Source organism: Rhinichthys klamathensis, unplaced genomic scaffold (assembly GCF_029890125.1).
Source record: "Rhinichthys klamathensis goyatoka isolate OS25496 unplaced genomic scaffold, OSU_Roscu_1.1 h1tg000330l_1, whole genome shotgun sequence".
Lineage (NCBI taxonomy): Eukaryota > Metazoa > Chordata > Actinopteri > Cypriniformes > Leuciscidae > Rhinichthys > Rhinichthys klamathensis.
Window position 1 is genome coordinate 2,184,971 of NW_026606845.1, and position 23,426 is coordinate 2,208,396.

Here is a 23,426-nt window from a genome sequence, read left to right on the forward strand (position 1 = left end):
TCAGGGGTCACAGAAAACCTTGATTGATTGGGATCCAACGGTTTTTTGCAATGTGAAAGACGAGTCAAACTTCTGTACTTGGTTCTATGATTTAATTTTTCATTATTTTTCTGTTCTGTTCATCTCTAATAATTCTACAATCGACACGGATCCTGCATCATTTGTGACAGAAATGAGCTACTGTAATTCCTGCAAATGTGCTTGTAGTTTTTTGTGTTTAATGTAATGGGGGCATTTAGTGAATAAGTTGCACAAATGACTTATTATTACTAATTCAGTTTCACGCTTTGGTCCTAAATTTCTAGATGTATCTTAGTGGTTTACTTGAACTAAGCATGTAACAACAAATGTTTATCACATATTTACTTAATGTTTAAACTTAATATTTTAGAGTAAGTTGGTAAACTACCATATTGGTATATGCATACAGACAGTTTGATGATTTGACACTAAGAATGAAATCTGAACACTGGAGAAGCCTTATTTACCCGTGACCAGCAGACGGCGCTGTGTCATGCAGTGAGTGTGTGTGTGTGTGTGTGCATGCGTGAAGCGTTAAAGGGATAGTTCACCCAAAAATGAAAATTAGCCCATGATTTACTCACCATCAATCCATCCTAGGTGTATATGACATTCTTCTTTCAGACGAATACGATCAGAGTTATATAAAAAATGTCCTGTCTGTTTTGAAGTCCATAAAACTGCGTCCATCCTAAAAGTGCATCTAAAAAGTGCATCTATCCATCATAAAACTGCATCTAAAAAGTGCATCTACCCATCATAAAAGTGCATCTATCCATGATAAAAGTACATCTATCCATGATAAAAGTGCATCTATCCATCATAAAATGATAAAAGTGCATCTATCCATCATAAAAGTGCATCTATCCATCATAAAAGTGCATCTATCCATCATAAAAGTGCATCTATCCATCATAAAAATGCATCTTTCCATGATAAAACTGCATCTATCCATCATAAAAGTGCATCTGTCCATCATAAAAGTGCATCTTAATCTTTTATGATGGATAGATGCACTTTTATGATGGATAGATGCACTTTTATGATGGATAGATGCACTTTTATGAAGGATAGATGCACTTTTATGGACTTCAAAACAGAATCGCCATTCACTGCCATTATAAAGCTTGGATGAGCCAGGACATTTTTAATATAACTCTGATCGTATTCGTCTGTAAGAAGAATGTCATACACACCTAGGATGGCTTGAGGGTGAGTAAATCATGGGCTAATTTTCATTTTTGGGTGAACTGTCCCTTTAAGGGTTTGCAAGCGAGTTTGTGTTTACCTGGGTACGAAAATTTTTTGTCTGCAAATTGAATTGTAATTTATGGTTTGGAAATGGAGGTGTTTGTTGTTTGAACAGAATGTAATTTAGCTGCTCTCTCTATCTCAAAAAAAAAAAAAAGTGAAATTATGATAACTAAATGAGAGATGAAAATGGTCTAAACTGAAATTTTGTCAAAGAAAAATGGAAATAAAAGTACTAACACCAGAAAAATGTGATAGTTTTTCTTTAGCATGTAATGATTTGTATATTTATATTACTTCTATTTAACTCACACATATTTACAGATCACTCAAAACATGTTTCCGTTCCGGTAATACAACCAATGTTCAGATTCAGAAGTGCATAAAAGTAAATGCCCTATTTTGTCTCATAAACTCGAAACGGGAAACTCATGAAAATATGCATGATTGATACCAGGGCAACCAAATATCTCAGACACCAAATAGTGCAACGCTGTCCAAAATGTGACCAAAAAGGCGGCTACATGACATTTCCCTACTTCTGTAAAATAACGGATCACTGTCAGTGAAACCCATAGTAAAACCATTGCAGTTTCACTTCAGTGTGTCGACAAGTGAAAAGGCGATTGATCTTAACACAGGTGAGAATTGAGTCTCCATTCATAATGTTCATAATGGTCGTAATCTGTAGGTTATATGATGCTAGGCGATTTGTACAGTTTTATTTATTATGTTGACAAGTGTTGTGTTGGTGATTTAGTGATTATAGGCCTGGACTGGTCACAGCTTACTCCACAGCCATAACACACATTTTAGCCAAACAAGCATTGGAAGTTATTTAAATGTGAATAACAGGCAAAGTAATAAATAGTAAAAATGATACAGTAAAAAAAAAAAACTTGTTTGGTTAGTTTTATATATGGTGCTCAAGTCCTCCTGGGAAGTCGTGTTTAATACGTCAGGTGATTAACTACACAAAACTACAGCAAGGTGTTATTTTAGCTTTTTTAACGTTTGTAAAAAATGTACTGTAAAGTCACTGTAAACTTTATCGTTACATATAGGCTATTATATTAATTGCCATTACAATGCCATTATATTTTGGGCAGGAAACTAGCTTATTTTGTTGTAAATAAAACAGCCTGACAATGTCACTGCTAAATATAGCCTATGAGGAAAGTTCCAAAAATAATGTCATAAATAGATTTAATTTATCAATTAACTTCCATTAACTAAATTAGAATTGTCAAAGTTTTTTTTAAACACTTTAAAACATTTCTATGTCAAACGCTCCTGCGCGTAGAGCATTGTTGCTAATCCTCAGACATATCCGATGAGCGCGAACACAATAGCCAATCAGAGGTGTTAACGATTCCACTTAACACCGCTCAAAGCGTAACAATTTTAACATTTCAGTTCCGACCTAGTACCGGAGTCTGTATTTTTTGACTAATCAGATCAATAGTTGACGTGTGACCAGCCTTGGCGTTTAAAACAGCTTAATGTACACTTGCACATAGGCTAGTTCCCTTCCACCCGCCTATGACGTTCACTCTCACCATTGGACTAGTTGACACGTGTGCTACAGACGCAATCACGCAGGGCCATTCCCAAAGCGTCATCAACGCTTGTTCCCTATTTAGGGTTACAGTCGTAACCTGAGATGTTTTTCAGGTAGCTTTGCACATAGGTTTCTTCAAGCATCTTGAGATATTGCCACAGTTCGCCCACATACCGCATGGAATGACATAAACTCAACCTGACCCAGACAGCAACATATGGCGCATTTCCACTGCATGGTACGGTACGGCTCGGTTCGGTACGGCTCACTTATGGCGCATTTCCTCTGCATGGTACGGTACGGCTCGGCTCGGTTCGGTACGGCTCACTTATGGCGCATTTCCTCTGCATGGTACGGTACGGCTCGGTTTGGTACGGCTCACTTATGGCGCATTTCCACTGCATGGTACAGTACGTCTCGGTTCGGTACGGCTCACTTATGGCGCATTTCCTCTGCATGGTACGGTACGGCTCGGTTCGGTACGGCTCACTTATGGCGCATTTCCTCTGCATGGTACAGTACGGCTCGGTACGGCTCACTTATGGCGCATTTCCTCTGCATGGTACGGTACGGCTCGGTTCGGTACGGCTCACTTATGGCGCATTTCCTCTGCATGGTACGGTACGGCTCGGTACGGCTCACTTATGGCGCATTTCCACTGCATGGTACAGTACGGCTCGGCTCGGTTCGGTACGGCTCACTTATGGCGCATTTCCTCTGCATGGTACAGTACGGCTCGGTTTGGTACGGCTCACTTATGGCGCATTTCCTCTGCATGGTACGGTACGGCTCGGTACGGCTCACTTATGGCGCATTTCCTCTGCATGGTACAGTACGGCTCGGCTCGGTTCGGTACGGCTCACTTATGGCGCATTTCCTCTGCATGGTACGGTACGGCTCGGTTTGGTACGGCTCACTTATGGCGCATTTCCTCTGCATGGTACAGTACGGCTCGGTACGGTACGGCTCACTTATGGCGCATTTCCTCTGCATGGTACGGTACGGCTCGGTACGGTACGGCTCACTTATGGCGCATTTCCACTGCATGGTACGGTACGGGTCGGTTTGGTACGGCTCACTTATGGCGCATTTCCACTGCATGGTACAGTACGTCTCGGTTCGGTACGGCTCACTTATGGCGCATTTCCACTGCATGGTACGGTACGGCTCGGTTCGGTACGGCCAAGGGGGTAATCCATCGACCGGAAGTTGAAGCCGGACGGGTGCCGCCATGTTGTAGCAGAACTTCACTTGCGTTAGCATTTCCATTGACTCCCATTGATTTTTGCGTCACTTTGACAGCGAATAACTTTACATCTGAGGCGTTTAAAGACTCCATTTGTCCATTATTTATTTCTAAAGAAACACGACAATGTATAAAGGGCTCCATTACCTTCTATGTTACACTATGGCCCCGTAGAAACAGATTTAGTAAAAATAGGCTAACGATTGCGTCATAACCACTCGACTCTCTGTCGCGCTGTACAGAAGTTACCGTACAGACAGCAGGAGAAGCTCGCAGGCAATCGGGGGGACGTCCCGTCAAGGGAGAAGCCCATAGATAATGAGTCCATAAAAGCAACGGAATTCTTACTCCTGCTCACTCACGCCAAAGAACTCTTTGCTCAAGTTCCCCGTCTCTGCAAGATTAACGTTGGCAGTTTTCACGCACAGCTACTAGAAGATTAACGTCTGTCAGACAGGTTGCTCACGTCATCAAGCTTAGTTTGAGTCGGTTTGAGTCTGCGCGTCAGGAACGGAAGTTCTCAAAAATCGCTAAAAGTGGGCTTCAACTGTCTCAACTGAGTTCCAATGAGATCGCTCTGTCCATTTATTTTACTGTCTATGGGTACGGCTCACTTATGGCGCATTTCCTCTGCATGGTACGGTACGGCTCGGTTCGGTACGGCTCACTTATGGCGCATTTCCACTGCATGGTACAGTACGGCTCGGTTCGGTACGGCTCACTTATGGCGCATTTCCACTGCATGGTACAGTACGGCTCGGTTCGGTACGGCTCACTTATGGCGCATTTCCTCTGCATGGTACGGTACGGCTCGGTTTGGTACGGCTCACTTATGGCGCATTTCCTCTGCATGGTACGGTACGGCTCGGTTCGGTACGGCTCACTTATGGCGCATTTCCTCTGCATGGTACGGTACGGCTCGGTTTGGTACGGCTCACTTATGGCGCATTTCCTCTGCATGGTACGGTACGGCTCGGTTCGGTACGGCTCACTTATGGCGCATTTCCTCTGCATGGTACGGTACGGCTCGGTTCGGTACGGCTCACTTATGGCGCATTTCCACTGCATGGTACGGTACGGCTCGGTTCGGTACGGCTCACTTATGGCGCATTTCCACTGCATGGTACGGTACGGCTCGGTTTGGTACGGCTCACTTATGGCGCATTTCCACTGCATGGTACAGTACGGCTCGGTTCGGTACGGCTCACTTATGGCGCATTTCCTCTGCATGGTACGGTACGGCTCGGTTCGGTACGGCTCACTTATGGCGCATTTCCACTGCATGGTACAGTACGGCTCGGTTCGGTACGGCTCACTTATGGCGCATTTCCTCTGCATGGTACGGTACGGCTCGGTTCGGTACGGCTCACTTATGGCGCATTTCCACTGCATGGTACAGTACGGCTCGGTTCGGTACGGCTCACTTATGGCGCATTTCCACTGCATGGTACGGTTCGGTACGGCTCACTTATGGCGCATTTCCACTGCATGGTACGGTACGGCTCGGTTCGGTACGGCTCACTTATGGCGCATTTCCACTGCATGGTACGGTACGGCTCGGTTCGGTACGGCTCACTTATGGCGCATTTCCTCTGCATGGTACAGTACGGCTCGGCTCGGTTCGGTACGGCTCACTTATGGCGCATTTCCTCTGCATGGTACGGTACGGCTCGGTTTGGTACGGCTCACTTATGGCGCATTTCCACTGCATGGTACGGTACGGCTCGGTTCGGTACGGCTCACTTATGGCGCATTTCCACTGCATGGTACGGTACGGCTCGGTTCGGTACGGCTCACTTATGGCGCATTTCCTCTGCATGGTACAGTACGGCTCGGCTCGGTTTGGTACGGCTCACTTATGGCGCATTTCCTCTGCATGGTACGGTACGGCTCGGTTTGGTACGGCTCACTTATGGCGCATTTCCTCTGCATGGTACAGTACGGCTCGGTACGGTACGGCTCACTTATGGCGCATTTCCTCTGCATGGTACGGTACGGCTCGGTACGGTACGGCTCACTTATGGCGCATTTCCTCTGCATGGTACGGTACGGCTCGGTTCGGTACGGCTCACTTATGGCGCATTTCCTCTGCATGGTACGGTACGGCTCGGTTTGGTACGGCTCACTTATGGCGCATTTCCTCTGCATGGTACGGTACGGCTCGGTTCGGTACGGCTCACTTATGGCGCATTTCCACTGCATGGTACGGTACGGCTCGGTTCGGTACGGCTCACTTATGGCGCATTTCCTCTGCATGGTACGGTACGGCTCGGTTTGGTACGGCTCACTTATGGCGCATTTCCTCTGCATGGTACGGTACGGCTCGGTTCGGTACGGCTCACTTATGGCGCATTTCCTCTGCATGGTACGGTACGGCTCGGTTCGGTACGGCTCACTTATGGCGCATTTCCACATGGTACGGTACGGTACGGCTCGCTTCGGCTCGCTTTAAATGGTACCTGGTCTGTTGAGGTTCCAAGCGTACCGTACCGATACTAAAATGTGACGTGAACACATTACAGATCACTGATTGGTCAGACAGACAGAATCGTCACTACCAGCGTCATTGTATTTGCGTCACGAGACACTAAACCCGCTAGATTGAAATAGCCAGTAGACAACAGCCAACGCTGTAGCACCTGTTTTTAAAGTACTTGCTTGAAAAAAGAAGATGAAAACTTCAAAAAAAGAAATGGCTGAATCGTGGTCAGTGGACGAGGTGCAGACGTTCCTCTCGTTGGTTGCCGAGATGTTGCGCAACTATAACGATCAGTCCCCCACCCTCTTTGAAGCGGTACTACTGCAGTGGAAAAGCAACCAAGCTAAAGCGAACCGAACTGTGCCGTACCGAGTCGAGTCGTACCACGCAGTGGAAAAGCGAAGCGAGCCGAGCCGTTCCGCGCCGAGTCGAGCCGAACCGAGCCGAACCGAGCCGAACCACGCAGTGGAAAAGCGCCAATAGTGTCGGCCCAGATCTGGCCCACATCTGGTATGCGTTGATTCTATGTTGCTGTCTGAGGAGTATGGCTAATAGCAAATATATCAGGGCCTCATCTGGGCCAACTATGGCACAAATGGCTCAGTTCTGGCAGTGGCAAAGGTCATATGGGCCGTATCTGGGACACACACAGCAAGCCACTACTCACACTAAAACCTGCTGATATGTATGTTATCTGGGTCTGGATTTAGGCTCTGTCCACACGGACACGGGTATTTTTATAACCGTGACTTTTTTTACGCGGTTCGGCCGTTCGTCCACACGAAAACGCACTGAAACCGAACATTTTTGAAAACCCCTGCCAGGGTGAGGATTTTCAGAAACGCCGGTTACAGTGAAACCGGGGTTTTTGCCTTGCGACGTCAGAGTGTGTGCCGTTATCCGCTGTGTTTGACGTCAGATTTGCGCTTCTGATTGGCCAACGTTGCTTTTTTTACGGTTAGGGCTATATCGCCGCCTGCTGGCGTGGCATGCACTTGACCGCGCTTGATAGCGTGTTTTTACGTTTTCATGTAGACGGAGACCGAGCATGTGTGGACGGGATTTTTTTTTAAACGCTGTAGGAAAAACTCCGGTTATAAAAATACCTGTGTCCGTGTGCACAAGGCCTTAGTCTGTCTCATTTTTTTCTGTTTCTTTTTACGCAAATAAAGTCATTGTAATGAAGCAGCAGGTTTTTGTCATTTAATTAACAAAATGTGTTTCCTCATAATAGTGAGAGAGAAAAAAATCAATTATACTCACAGAAGGATGCAGAGGAACAGCATGGAAGAACCTTTTATTGTGAATATTATGCTGTTGGGCTCGACTGGATCAGGAAAGAGCGCTTCAGGAAACACCATCATAGGTGTTAGAGAAACATTTAAAGAAGATTTTTCTCCTGAGTCTGTGACCAGAACCTGTGAATCAGCACAAACAGAGCTGGACGGACAAACAATCACAGTGATCGACACTGTAGGACTCTCTGATACATCAGTGAAGATTAAATATGCTGAATCTCAAATAGAGAAGATGTTTACACTTCATAGTGTTGATGTGTTTCTGCTGGTGATCAAACTGGGTGAGACTTTCTCAAAGGAGAAAAGGAACGTTATGCAACTGAGCCAGCTTTTTTTTGGATCAAAGCTCTTAAATCACACAATAGTGCTCTTTACTCACGGAGATCAGTTACATGAGCCAGTAGAGAAATATCTGAATAAATGTGAAACACTGCGGTCAGTAGTTGATCAGTGTTCAGGAGGTTTTCATGTGTTTAACAACAAAGATAAAGATCGATCTCAGGTCACTGAGCTTCTAGAAAAGATAAAGAGTCTGCGAGAGAAGAATGGAGACAGCAGATACACCGAGCAGGATAAGAAGACTCTTCTACTCAAGCAACATGATGCTGCAGAATCACTATTAGCCGGAGCAGTGGCAGCAGCCGCCGCAGGAGCAGCGATAGTAATAGGAACGGTAGTGGGAGCAACGGTCGGAGCAGCAGTAGGAGCAACAGAAGCAGTGGGAGCAACAGCGGCAGAAGCAGGACTAGCAGCTACAGTGGGAGCAGCTGCATGCACTGTTGGGAAAGCAACAGTAATGGGAGCAGCAGGAGGTGCAGCTCTGGCAGCAGCAACAGCAGTTAGCGCTGGAGTATATTTGTGGTATGCTAAATAATTATTAGCAGTTTCTTATTCCTTAGATTTTTTTTCCCCCTGTGATATGTAACAGTGTTAAACAAAAGAACATTCATTTTTATTAAACAGTTTTGATGTGTGAATTACATAAAATAAGGTATTTTGTTATAATCGTTGGTGTTCGAGGGCTCCCCTCCTGTGGCTATTTATGGTACTGCAGACAGTGTGTTTTCTCCCTATTATCTCGTCTTGCTGCCAGATTCGAGTGTCGCTGCTGTGGGTATGTTGGGCTTCTGACGTTTGGGTTCATTAAAGGGATACTGGTTTTTCATATTAAACTATGTTATTCCCTTAACTAAGACGAGTTGATACACTGTAAAACCCAATAAGTTAACTCAACTCAAACCGATTGAGGAAACTGATTGCTACAAACCGTTTAAGTTTAAAAACAAATACATATGAGTATTGTGAACTTGTATATATCGAGTCATATTCACTCATAATTTAGTGTTGGTTTAGTCAATCATTTTGAGTATAGGTAACTTAAAGATTTTAAGTTCATTCCATTAATTTAAACTAATTGGTTTGAGTTCATTTAATAAATTGAATCAAGTTTAAACTACGTAGCTACTCAAATGGTTTGAGGAAACCGATTGCCGTGAATGATTTAAGTTAATTAAACTCAAATTAATAAAGTTAAATTAAGACAAGGGGAAAATATTAGTACAAAGAAATGATGAAAGAAAATTATGCAATAACAGTATTTATTGAAAAAATACTTTTTCACAAAAGGTCATCAGGCATAAAACAGAAGTGTGCTGTTCAGTCCAAATAACATTAAAACAATTTCATGAAATGAAAGATACACTTTAACCATTAAAGGGTTAGTTTACCCACAAAAGGTCATCAGACATAAAACAGAAGTGTGCTGTTCAGTCCAAATAACATTAAAACAATTTCATGAAATGAAATATACACTTTAACCATTAAAGGGTTTAGTTCACCCACAAAAGCTCATCAGGCATAAAACAGAAGTGTGCTGTTCAGTCCAAATAACATTAAAACAATTTCATGAAATATACACTTTAACCATTAAAGGGTTTAGTTCACCCAAAAATGAAAATTCTGTCAGTAATTACTCACTCTCATGTTGTTCCTACCCCGTAAGACTTTTGTAATTACTGACAGAATTTTCATTTTTGGGCGAACTAACCCTTTAAATCAACTATTCCTTTAAGACTATGAAACAGGGTCTGCCCAAACAGGGTCATTTTAAAACTAAATCAGTGTGCCAAATCAGTCCAAATAACATTAAAACAATTTCATCAGACATACATTTCCAATAAAATATTTAAAACTTTAAAACTCTTCAAACTTTAACAGACAGCTCAAATTGGGAACTTTTAAAAAGAAATTCATAAACTGCGGTTTAAAATTCTAAAAACGGCAAACTCAATCGCCTAATGGAACCAGAAAAAGTTAGCAATTAGTCAATCAGAAGTTCATTTTTAAGTGCAAGCAACTTCGGCCTGGCCTTCCCATCGTCGAGATTTAGCAGCACTTTCTGTATGAACTCAAAAAAAACGGTCAGCTTCTTTGGGTAGCTTATGTGAAGGGCATAGAGTAGCCCAAAAATCAGCACCAGTGCACTAACCCAGGACTTTGCAGACATTACCACCTCATCTTCAAGGACAATCAGAAAATCCTGTGGGTTGAAAGGCAACTTTTCAACCTCTTCCTCGACAGCAATGATGGCAACTGCTGCCTTTTGCGCCTGGTCAAGATCCTCTCTCTAAATGGTTTGAAATAAATCTTTGTTAATGCATCTCTTTACAAATCTACAATACAAACAGGCCATAGTCAGGGCAGACATCAAAACTAAATTTTCATGAATGACAACAAAGCCTTGAAAAATGGACATGCTCAGCAAAGTTCGATTGACTGTAATATTTACAAAAATGTAATACTTCATTTTAACAATACATTTAACAAAATTGTTAATTAGCAAGATTTTATTTGGAAAAATACTAGTACTTTACTAGGAACTCATACTAGGTGTATCGGCTAAATGTTCTAGAACAAAAGAAAAGTAAAAAGATATACAACCTATAGAACAGGCTATGAATCCTATGAAAGGATTAGTTCACTTTCAAATGAAAATTAGCCTATGATTTGCTCACCCTCAAGCCATCCTAGGTGTGTATGACTTTCTTCTTTCAAACAAATACAATCGGAGTTATATTACAAAATATCCTGGCTCTTCCAAGTTTTATAATGGCAGTGGATTGCAACCAAAAGATTGAAGCTCAAAAACGTGGATCCATCCATCATAAACGAACTACATGCGGCTTCCTTCTGAAGCACGATGAGTTTGTAAGAAAAATATTAATATTTAACACATAACAAAGTAAAATTCTAGCTTCCAGCCAAACGCAGTCTACTTGCCCCTAAAGCGCAACTTGTGACTTCAGAAGTAGCGTACTGCATCATGGCGTAGCAAAAATATCAGCAGTACGTCACATTACTCGCATAAGTTGCGCTTTAGGTGTAAGTGGAATCCATATGTTCGTTTGGCCGGAAGCTAGTTATTTTACTTTATAAAGTTTAAATATTAATATTTTACTTACACAAACTCATCGTGCTTCAGAAGGCCTTTAATAACCACCCCGGATCCGCGTGAAGTTCGTTTATGGCGGATGGATCCACATTTTTGAGCTTCAATCTGTTGGTTGCAATCCACTGCCAAAACTTGGAAGATCCAGGATATTTTGTAATATAACTCTTTGTATTTGTCTGAAAGAAGAAAGTCATATACACCTAGGATGGCTTGAGAGTGAGCAAATCATGAGCTAATTTTCATTTGAAAGTGAACTAATCCTTTAAAATTAACATCTATCACAGCCTTTTTCTTATTTAGAAATCAAATTTAATGTGGAACAAATCTAAGTTTCTGTCAGTAAAATGTGACCCAATTCAGATTTTTTCCTCATATGTGACACAGATGGGATGTGTTCCCTTTCGAGGAAACTCGAACTGCGTCGGTGACGACACTAGGGAGACGTTCTATGACCGTGCAAACAGGAAAAAATTTGCATGCATTCAGATATTTCAGGCCTTGTTCATATGTGGAAATAAATCAGATAGAAATCAGATATGTGCCAATGCGACTGTCTTGTAAACAGGCAGATTGGATTTTCTGAGGCATTAGGTTACGTCTCCACGGACTAAAATCTTTTAACTAAAAGATTAAATTGTTGCAATATAATATTTCATACCTTGTGTGTCTTGAAAACATCTGCAGAGTCTTCTTTTAGATAAACTGGTAAACCTGCCAGAGCAGTAGTTCGTCTGACATGAATGTCATTCTTGTCCTTAAAGACAAAACACAAAACATAGCATAATTTAATCAGTTTGATGATAGTTGAGGTTTGTGCTGCCATATTACCATTTTTTCCCTAGGCTGTGTATAGAGGTGTTTTTTTAAAATTTAGTCTATTTTAAATAGTTGATTATATTTATTTTCAGTCTAATTATCATACAAATTGATTGTATTGCTTCAGAAGATTTTAGTTTACCCAAAGAATTTAAATTTTGTCATTAATTACTCACCCTCATGATGTTCCAAACCTGTAAGACTTTTTTTGGGATACAAAAATCTTTTTAATGAAATCAGAGAGCTTTTCTCCCTCCACTGACAGCTTACACAACTAGCAAAATGACAGTTCTATGTGCCTCGCGTTTTTGAACCTGAAAAATGCTTTAGGTGTGATCAGGGCCTTAAGGTCTAGAAAGGTAGGATAGACATCACTAAACTAATCCCTGTGACTTGTGGTTAAACCTTAGTTTATGAAGCTACGGATGTGTTTGTTTGTGGATAATCAAGTAGAGTCACATGGATTTACTACCTTTCTAAACCTTGATAGTGGTAGTTGTGTAGACTGTCATTGGAGGGACAGAAAGCTACAAGATTTCAAAAGATCTTTGTGGCAAACAGGACAGGCCGAGGGACGTGAGAGAACGGCGCGAGGCGTGAGCGACAACTGTGAGCTCATTAACACTCGCACCACCGGCCTCGCGCCGTTCTCACGTCCCTCGGCCTCGTCCTGTTCCCCACAATCTTTAACTATGATCTGAAGATGAATAAAGTCTTACAGGTTTGGAATGGCATGAGGTTGAGTAACTGGTGACAGAATTTTCATTTTTGGGTGAACTAACTCTTTAACATCTTTAACATTTGTTGCATGGATAACCTTTACACCAACGTTCTCATCCTGTACAGCCCTTAAATAAGTTAAATTCTACTTACATGTTCATCGTAGTCTCTTAATATTGCAGCCATCTTGTTGCCACTGACACCGCCCTTTGCTGCCTTAGCTCTGAAAAGATTCAGAAGCTGTGGAGTATGTTTATCCAGGGAGGAGTAGAATGTCTGCTGCAGATTTTGATTTGTGATTCTGTGAAACTCTGCAAGTACCTGCAACAATAAATAGAAAAAAATGTTAGATGAAAAGGCGGTTGTGAATTTGAAAATAAAATAAATCACAACGCTTTTCTACACTGCAAGAAATTTGAACACTACAGGGTGCAAAGATGTCCATAAATAAAGTTCACCATTTTTTTAAAACTTATTTCATCATTTACTCAACTTTTGAAATACTATTGACATGACTATGACTATTGAAATATGTCAATATTTTTAGTAAACTAATCTTTTAAAAGACAGCATTAAAACAAAATGAATTGCAATATACCAAAACAGTAAGATACGAACCATTTCTCTTTGAGAAGTAGACATTAAAAGTAGTTACAAAATAATATCACTTACTTGGGCTTCTCGAAACAAAGCTGGCCATCTTGACATCATTTCCTTAACTGATGGACTGGACTGCACAATTTCTTTTCGTCTCAGCGCAAATGTTTGTTGCATGTGTCGATTTATCATCATGACATCTTGGTCCTTCTTTTTAAGTTCATCCATCATATTTAGACGTAAATCTTCCAAAGAAAGTTCATCTGACCCATGAGGAAGGTTGGGGAGGAAGTTGACTTCTGCTCGTCTAGGGCGTTTAATATTTGCTCGACTATGTTCTGCATCTGGATTGCTTCTGCTTTTTTTGCACCCATTGATGGCAACTTCTTGCATTCCTGATCTCCGAAGTTTGCTTCTATAATTACCCATTTTGAACTTCAAGGACACTTTCCATCCATCATGACCGGTTCTTGAGCCATTTTCCTTCAAACAGGGGTGTTTGTTCACCAGGGCTTCAGCTGCTTGAGCAAACTCAGTATCAATTGGGTATGCCTTGAAGCTGTAAATTGTATCTATCATTCTCTCAAGGATGTTATGTTTTTGATCCCTTGTCAATTTAAGATGCTTTCCTTGTTTCAAATATTCAGAATTGCCCTCTCTCAAGGCAAACTCAACGTCATATGAAAATTTTGGCAGATCAAACACATCAGGCCACCTGCTTGTGCGTTTAGAAAAGGATGATGTGTCCGAAGCCAACGCGGTGTCTTCTGTGTCAGTAGGATGGATATCCAGCTCAAGTGTTTTGATGAGCTTCACAGTTGCTTTGGAGGGAAGATCATCAATGTTCTCGAGATCACATAATGCATTTCCAAACTCAGGATCTTCAAACTGTAGCCTAAAATCATAACTCACATTGAGGTTTGTTTTTAGATGCAACGAAAGGTCACTGACTGTCTCAGGTCGAGATGGCATAACTACTTTACGGGTACTCGTAGGATCTATTATCACCCTCAGCTTTAATGTGCTATCTGATGCGCTCATTTGGAATCTTGGAATCTGTAAGCATAAAAATACAATAAAAAAAACATACTACAGGGGCTTTTGCAGTAATAATAATAATAAAAAATAAAAATTCATATTTTGCCACAAAACTGATCAGCTAATTGGCAACTATCAAGAAATCAAAATTTGTTTTGTAGAAGATGCATCCACAATCTTTAAGGCACTTACAGTTGACCCTCAGGTGTGTAGTGATCAGCAATGCAGCAGCAGGCTACTGTCGATCCAAGAGTGAGATGAACCTCTTTGTGGTAAGGATTTTTTGGCCTTTTACCCTGTAAGCAGTCAAAGGAATATGGTCATGCAACTCATTTGGTGATCTCACAAAGACCTTTCCTCCACAGTCTGCAACTAACTCATAACTACGCAAGTGTTCTACATAGTTTGATTCAAATATCTTCAGCACAAAATAAACACCGTCATTAAACAGCAAAGTGTGCCATATCTCATGAAACTGAGGCAGCCCTCCATGTAGCCCTGTGCAAACAAACATGCCCGGTCTAAAAAGGGTACCATCAATGATCACTTGATCAGCAGAGTAAACGGTGTTGCTGTCAGTGATACTGGATATAAATGCCTGTGCATCTTCTGGCAATGTGGCTACTAAGACAGATTTCATGTTTGTGGTTTGGATTTCAGGCTTAAAAAAGGCTGGAGAGGACAGATAGTAAGCCATCTGCTTTTGGTGTCGTTCTGCAAGCATTTTCAAAACGTTTTTGAAGTTGTTCGCGTCATGCACAATTTTCTTGAAAACTTTGTGCTTCCCTTCAAATCTCATGGTCCAGAGATGTACCAAAGGACCAAAGCACTTAATCAGGTGAGGATAGTGCTCAACGAAATGGTGTTTAGGGCGAAGCACAAAGTTAGGGAACACTTCCTGTAATAGTTGTCTGTGATCAGAAATTTTGCAAGCAAAGTACTGTAGTGTCTCATCATCAAACGAATGACATAGTGATAAATCAACTATGTCTTTTAAATTCATCAAAATGTCCCAACATTTTTCACCCTCTGGGACAGAGTGTCCAATTAGAACAGGCAATAATCTCAGCAAGGTGTGGTTCTCGTGACCATTTCCACCTATAGTGCCCCGGGTTGAAAAACTTTTGGGAATCGGATGTGGACGGTCAGTCTTGTCAGAATGTTCAAAAGGAAAGGACACAATTGCCTTATTGAGATCATCCAAAGATAAATATTTCTTGGAAATCAATGTTTTTAAGCAAAGTGCGATTTCAACAGGTACAACACCTTCAAACAAATCGTGTAATATATCAGGTGGAAACCCTGTGATGGGATGGAAATAAGCAAGGCAATCTGATAGGGCGCAAGAACTCTTTACCCCATAATCAAGATGATCTCCATCCTTTTTAAGTGCTTGGACTAAGGTGTCATGATTTTCTCTTGTCCTAAACTCACAGTTACCAGTGGTCACTTCTGAAGTCTGTATGTCTGTCTTGGGACTGAGGCAAAATCTGCAAACGTATGCGGAATTGAAACTCTCTTTAAAGCCAGCAAAGCCATGCGCAGCAAGATTGTCTGCCGCCACAGCAAAAACTGAACCCCTTACACAGTCACCAAGAGACTCAATGTAAACACCTTCTACTTCAAGAGTCTTGAGATCATTTAGTAAGGGTTCAAGAACCCTAGAATAGCCAAAATGTCTCAGGTCATTGGAATTGCAAAAAACAGCAAGTTGTATGGTGTGAAGTGCAGAGCGAAATTTAGCTGGAATGTTAGCTAATGCCCAATACACTGCGCACACTTTGTGAATTTTACGAGAAGTACCCAGAGGATTTGAAACCTCAAAATCATCAATGTAAAGTATGAGAGCAAACTTTAGTTTGTCATCTGAGAGGATGGGATTTTCTTCACAATAAGTGCCATCCCAAAAAGTTGCATAACATCCATCTTGTGAAGGTGAAGTCTCCAGTACTTTTTCAAGTACATCTGTTTTTTTCAACAACTCCTGCAAACTGGAGAGAATTGGCACATACATGCAGGTGTGATTTGATTCAATGAAGTACTCAACAGGCTTCACAAATGGAAATTTGTGCTCAATATACGTCTTCCTCCTTTTAGCAGTTGAAAGAACTGCATGTTTAGTTGTGGATCTGTGAAGTACATTATTTTCTGACACTGCCTCAACAATTTCATCTACAACTGATTCAGGGACGCAGCACTGGTTTTCAGTAAGTACTCTACTGACAGCAGCTTTGATCAAGGGCTTTGATAACTGAAACAGCTGATCTAATTGTTCAACAATTTCTTGAACAGCTTTTTCAGAGACATGCAATATTGTTTGCATTTTGAGGAACAAAGCTGCCAAAGTGTGATGAAGCAGGTCAAATAATTGACCAGTGTCTAACACAGTTGGCTCCAAGACAGAATGACTTTCAGATACCTCTTGGTTATCTTCAGATCCACTGTTCTGCTGCTCAGAAACTTCACTTATGACTATCAAATCATTATATTCTGAAGCATCGTGGTGCTCCTTCCATTTGTGTGAATTGAATGTGGAGTAATTATTTGTCTGGAAATTACAATTTCTATAAGGACATGTCACCATTTCAATTTTTTTCAAATGACTTCGCAGGTGACAGAACATGTCCTGTTCTACAAATGGCTGCTTCAATGTGCACAAAGGACAATGGAATTCCATAGACTTTTCACAGCCATGTGTCTCTTCCTTCTCAGGATGAAATCTTGTCAAGTGTATCTTCAGGGAATTGTATGATTTGAATGTACACATGCAGCCTTCATACAGACATGGTATCGGACATACTGTTGAATGTACAAAATGGTAAAGTCTGTAATGTTTTAACAGACTTAGTCTGACAGAGCAGACAAATGGGCATAGCTTGCATTTCAATAGCATGACAGTGATCTGTTATTGCGAAATTCAAATTAGAAAACGTGACAAGCACATATTGTCAGTCTTTTTAACTAACACTAGCAAACCAATCCGTCATTTTAACCTCATTAAACGGCAATTACGCGTTTTCCTGAGCACCAGACTTTTATAAATCACCCGTTTTGAATTAAAGCTTAGAAAGGAATATTTATAGCTTTCTCTTTAGTTCGTAACTTACCGCATAAATGAATGTCAGTCTCCCTTGTGTCAAATATGCAATTGTACAGGATAGGTTTGTCTATGCCAAACTGTGAAGAAGAAGAAAAAAAAACACAATTATTGATTCATTTTCCCCCTATAAAACTGTAGTTTACTCATAGCATAAACAATAGAATAGGTCAGCTTGTAGTACCTTTTTCTTTAGTTTTTGCCGCGTGAAAGACGGCCTGTGGTTGTCTCCTCACGGATATTCATGTCCGAGGAACACTTTTGTCTATGCAAAATGTGAGAAAATACTACAATATTATTTTTCCACAGACAAATCTGTGGATTACTCACAGCATAATAAATAAAATAATCAGTCAGCTTGTATTGCCTATTTATTTAGTTTTTGCAGTGTTAGTCAATCAGTAACGTTATCCTCACTGAAAAATATCCAAAAATGCGCGGGACACGCTTGACTATGCCAAAATGTGAGAAAACACACAAATATAAATTACTTACACTGACAAATCTGTGGTTTACTCACAGCATAATAAATAAAAGAATCGGTCAGCTTGTATTGCCTATTTATTTAGTTTTTGCAGTGTTAGCAGCTAACGTTATGTTAGTCAATCAGTCTCCTCACTGAAAAATATCCAGAAAAAATGCGCGGGACATGCTTGTCTATGCCAAAATGTGAGAAAACACACACAAATATAAATTACTTTTCCACTGACAAATCTGTGGATTACTCACAGCATAATAAATAAAATAATCGGTCAGCTTGTATTGCCTATTTATTTAGTTTTTGCAGTCAGAGCCGGCCCTAGACCTTTGGGGGCCCTAAGCAAAATTTGGTTGGAGGCCCCTTTGACCGTTTTAAGGCCTAAAGAAAAGCAATGACTACCTTATAACTATACCATACTATATAACTATATTATACTGTATATACTATGTTTGATGTCTAACAGGAAAATTATGATACCACTGAGCTGAATGGCAGTGCAAGACACACACACACACACACACTGATTAATTTGCTGAATAAAAAGACAGATAAAGTGATTATCACTGAACAAAGATACATTTTTATTGACACCAGAGTTTAAGAGTCACAAACTACAGCACACATATATATATATATATACACTCACCGGCCACTCTATTAGGTACACCTGTCCAACTGCTCGTTAACACTTAATTTCTAAGCAGCCAATCACATGGCGGCAACTCAGTGCATTTAGGCATGTAGACATGGTCAAGACAATCTCCTGCAGTTCAAACCGAGCATCAGTATGGGGAAGAAAGTTGATTTGAGTGACTTTGAACGTGGCATGATTGTTGGTGCCAGAAGGGCTGGTCTGAGTATTTCAGAAACTGCTAATCTACTGGGATTTTCACGCACAACCATCTCTAGGGTTTACAGAGAATGGTCCGAAAAAGAAAAAACATCCAGTGAGCGGCAGTTCTGTGGGCGGAAATGCCTTGTTGATGCCAGAGGTCAGAGGAGAATGGCCAGACTGGTTCGAGCTGATAGAAGGGCAACAGTAACTGAAATAACCACTCGTTACAACCGAGGTATGCAGCAAAGCATTTGTGAAGCCACAACACGCACAACCTTGAGGCGGATGGGCTACAACAGCAGAAGACTCCACCGGGTACCACTCATCTCCACTACAAATAGGAAAAAGAGGCTACAATTTGCAAGAGCTCACCAAAATTGAACAGTTGAAGACTGGAAAAATGTTGCCTGGTCTGATGAGTCTCGATTTCTGTTGAGACATTCAGATGTTAGAGTCAGAATTTGGCGTAAACAGAATGAGAACATGGAACCATCATGCCTTGTTACCACTGTGCAGGCTGGTGGTGGTGGTGTAATGGTGTGGGGGATGTTTTCCTGGCACACTTTAGGCCCCTTAGTGCCAATTGGGCATCGTTTAAATGCCACGGCCTACCTGAGCATTGTTTCTGACCATGTCCATCCCTTTATGGCCACCATGTACCCATCCTCTGATGGCTACTTCCACCATGTCACAAAGCTCTTATCATTTCAAATTGGTTTCTTGAACATGACAATTAGTTCACTGTACTAAAATGGCCTCCACAGTCACCAGATCTCAACCCAATAGAGCATCTTTGGGATGTGGTGGAACGGGAGATTCGCATCATGGATGTGCAGCCGACAAATCTGCGGCAACTGTGTGATGCCATCATGTCAATATGGACCAAACTCCCTGAGGAATGCTTCCAGCACCTTGTTGAATCTATGCCACGAAGAATTGAGGCAGTTCTGAAGGCAAAAGGGGGTCCAACCCGTTACTAGCATGGGGTACCTAATAAAGTGGCCGGTGAGTGTATATATATATATATATATATATATATATATATATATATATATAATGTAAATTAAATAGAGCAAATAGAATAACATTTAAATATAATATTATATAAAATAATAAATAGATTTTTCAAATAAACAAAATTAACAATAACATCTAAAACACCACAAAGAAGATCAATAGTAACAATATTAAGAATAAGGTAACATTTCAATATAACTATTAAAATCCAATCCAAATAAAGAAAATAATTATACATAAAGTTAGACTTAATTTTTAAAATGCAGAAGGTTATCATTTTACAGCCCCTTTATACTCACCAACAGCTGGAGCTTTGCTTACTGGCAGCATATAACGTTACTTCAATAGTGCTCCTAAGGGTCATAAGGAGTAAACTAATGTTAGCCCTTTAGTGTAGAATCCAAACTGTGTTTATATTGTTATATTGTTCTGTTAAATGGTTTAACAGTAACACCACAGCAAATGGTATAGGCCTAATACTAAACCAATTTTATGCAGCATGTTATTAGCATGTAAGTTAAACAACTGTAGAAAATTAATACAAGCAAGATTTAGGCTAATGTTAAGACTTTTAGTGCAGATTATCCATATTACAGAAATCGGAAAATTAAGCCTACAGGCTTACGTACCTTTATCTTCTTGCTTCTTCTCTTCTTCCAGGCTCTTTTTTGTCGTTTTTCTTGGCCAGAAAGATATTTTCGTTTCTTGTCAGACATCGTCGATTCGTCGGAGTCGCTAACCCTGACCAAGTGACAACTAGTGACATCATAGGGGCAGTCGGAATCAAGACGCGCGCGCGCCTTTGCGGGGAGCTCCCGGTTGATTTGCATTTGCCATAATACAGAACTAAATAAATAACAACTCTGTGCTTATAATGATGCCTGATAAATGATGCCTGTAGGTCCATTTCTTTTTATTTATTTATTTTATGTTACTTTCGTTGTGCGATTTTTCCCCCCACTAGCTAGCAGTGACTCTAGGGGGCCCTCTGCTGGCCACGGGGCCCTTTGCAATTGCAACGGTCGCTTAGTGGCTCGGCCGGTGTGGTGAATAATCGGGTTACTCGGTGTGAATAGTCCGGGCGTAGGACCCCATTAGTATGCCAGTAGTATGCCTGATCTGAATCTGTTCTCGCGATAACTTGTAGCTAACGTGAGCTGTTTTAGTGTTATTATGTGGTAGCTTTATGTAGAATGCTAACTCCCGTTGCTATATGCAAGGTAAGATTAAATTAAATTGCATATTGTATATGTAAATTGTGTATATTCTATATCTAATATTTAAAATCTCAAGTTGCGTCAATAGCAGAGGAGAAAGACCGCGAAATTTAAAAATACTACTGTTATTGTGTATGAAATGTAGTTTTAAGAGTTTTTCAGTCGACAATGTAGTTGCTTCAATCTCAAATATGTTGTTTGTTTATACAGATAGCGCCTATTTAAAATTATGATCTGACGTTTTCGGAGATGTCGTTTTCGGACGCTCAGCGCTCAAGTACCCCGCCTGGACCAGCCCACCTCGGCTAGTCCAACCATTCCTTCTTTCCTAGGAGACTCTTGTAGATAAAAACATATTGCAGCATCAAGCAATATCTAATGAATCATATCACAGTTAAATTTTCCAAATTTTGATTTTAGATTGGGAGAAAAATCTGATTAATCATCTGTCCACTGTAGTGGACCTCATGCATCAATGGCTATATTTCAGCTACAGTTCATACTTATACTGTGAATATTCTTATTGAAAATACTTAATCTGCAGTGACATTTATGTAAATAAATGTATTTGTATTATTAGAATGTAACGTGCTTACATAATGTATGTGACTTGTATTGCATTGTATTACTTTACTTTTAAATGAGTAATAAATGAGAAGAGTTGTAAATGAGAGATAACTTCTTAATGAGTTTGTCTTATATAAAAGCCCTTAAAGTGATGAAAAAAGAATGCAATAAATATTGTTTGCATTAAAGAAGCATACGATTTACAAAACAAAAACCCATCCAAGCCCCTTTGAGGTTTCAATTGTTCTGTAAAATAACTTCGCATAGATCTTTGATGCCAGAAATATTAGACTTTATTAACAAACAAAGCCGAGCATCTACCTGCAGGGGATCACTCCCTCCAGCAGGAGATCCCTTCCTCCTGCAGGCGATCACTCCTGATCAGTGCCCAGCTTCTCACATATATGCATACATCCTTTTCCAAAGATGGTCATACACTTATAGATATTTTGAGGTAAAGGTCTTGTACCATGTGATTTCTCAGAATAGAATTGACATTCAGGGTCTTTTTACAGAAGGTCTTGCGGCTTTCAAAGTCACCTAGACAGTCCTTTCAGAGGACTCATACAAGAAATAATTGTGTATTCTTATAAGGCTAAATTTCTTGTTTTCTGAATAATAAAATCTTCAACACATCTCAACTAAAGCAAACACTGATCTCTATAATGGTAACTTCAAACCAAACATTTTCAATTAAACATCTCATCAATATCTTCTATAGATGTATGACAGAAATAAAGTAATACTGGATAATAATAAGTGTAATAATGTGTGATGGCTGGAAGTCAGTTGTAGGTCTTGTGTTTTTCTATTTTCTGTTCTTCTGTTCCTCTTTCCTTCAGTGATTATGCTTGTTAACAGCAGGTGTTCATCACTAATGCTCAACAATCACTTACATATTCACTTAATTATCTCACTGCAACTGTTACTTTTTACTCTTTGTAGTGTGGATTTTCCTGTGGGGTTGAAAGGGTTAACAGTGTAAGATAAAAAGACACACCCACAAAATGTATTTTAACAGTAATAAACTGTAAGTTATAAAACAGGTTTATACTGGCAACACTGTTGCCAGTAGTTTACTGTAAAATATTTTTTTTTGGGTCACCGTTGTGCTGAAGAGTAGAGCCTGTGCTTCAGTCCAGGAGAAGATCTACAAACATTGATGATACGCTGTGTGTTGCTTTATTTAACAAGCGGTAGTGATGGGAAGTTCGGTTCTTTTCCGCGAACCGGTTCTTTCGGACAGTTCGTTTCAATGAACCGGTTCAAAAAACCGGTTCACCAGTTCTTTTACGTCCTCGCGTAATGACGTCAATTATATCATCCCGGCGGATAAAAATACTTTAAATTAAAGGCATTTGTAATCATAACTTCACTTAAATAATAGTACTCATCGTAATAATCCTCTTGGATAAGTTTCTTACATTTACATTTTGCAAACGAACCCTGTAGCCTACAGGCGATGTGCAAACGCGGATGTTTAACATGTCTTAAATATATAAAGTGCATAAGTGGTCTTCATCATTTTATTTGTAATAAACTTACATTTCGCCGAATTCGGCCCCTCATTTAAGTCCTCGGTTCACCCGTGCTGCGTGCTCATCAGCACATCATCAGTTGGCTGAAAGAAAGTTCTGTTTAGAGACGGTGCTATCACGCATGCTCAGTATCTCCAGCTCATCGGTTCTCCGTATCGAACGTGTCCGAAAGAAACAGTTCTCGGTTCTGTACTGG

At 40.6% G+C, this 23,426-nt stretch overlaps 1 protein-coding gene across 1 annotated transcript; it reads right to left on the reverse strand.

Moving 5' to 3' along the window:
* Window positions 1–10,176: 10,176 nt before the first annotated feature.
* Window positions 10,177–14,480, reverse strand: LOC130105947 (uncharacterized). Its single transcript, XM_056272136.1, has 4 exons — window positions 13,516–14,480; window positions 12,997–13,164; window positions 11,966–12,061; window positions 10,177–10,482 (listed from the first exon to the last, which is right to left on the reverse strand). The coding sequence occupies exons 1-4, from the start codon at window positions 14,410–14,412 to the stop codon at window positions 10,177–10,179; spliced, it is 1,467 nt and encodes a 488-aa protein (XP_056128111.1). The 5' UTR covers window positions 14,413–14,480.
* Window positions 14,481–23,426: the final 8,946 nt, after the last annotated feature.

Bases quoted from the DNA above. Each gene is read 5' to 3' on its own strand.
- LOC130105947 (XM_056272136.1), bottom strand. From the start codon at position 14,412: ATGCCATCTCGACCTGAGACAGTCAGTGACCTTTCGTTGCATCTAAAA. The intron at 13,165-13,515 runs GTAAGTGATATT...TTATTGTTGCAG, and splicing joins CTTTGTTTCGAGAAGCCCAA to GTACTTGCAGAGTTTCACAG. The intron at 12,062-12,996 runs GTAAGTAGAATT...TTTGTCTTTAAG, and splicing joins TAAGAGACTACGATGAACAT to GACAAGAATGACATTCATGT.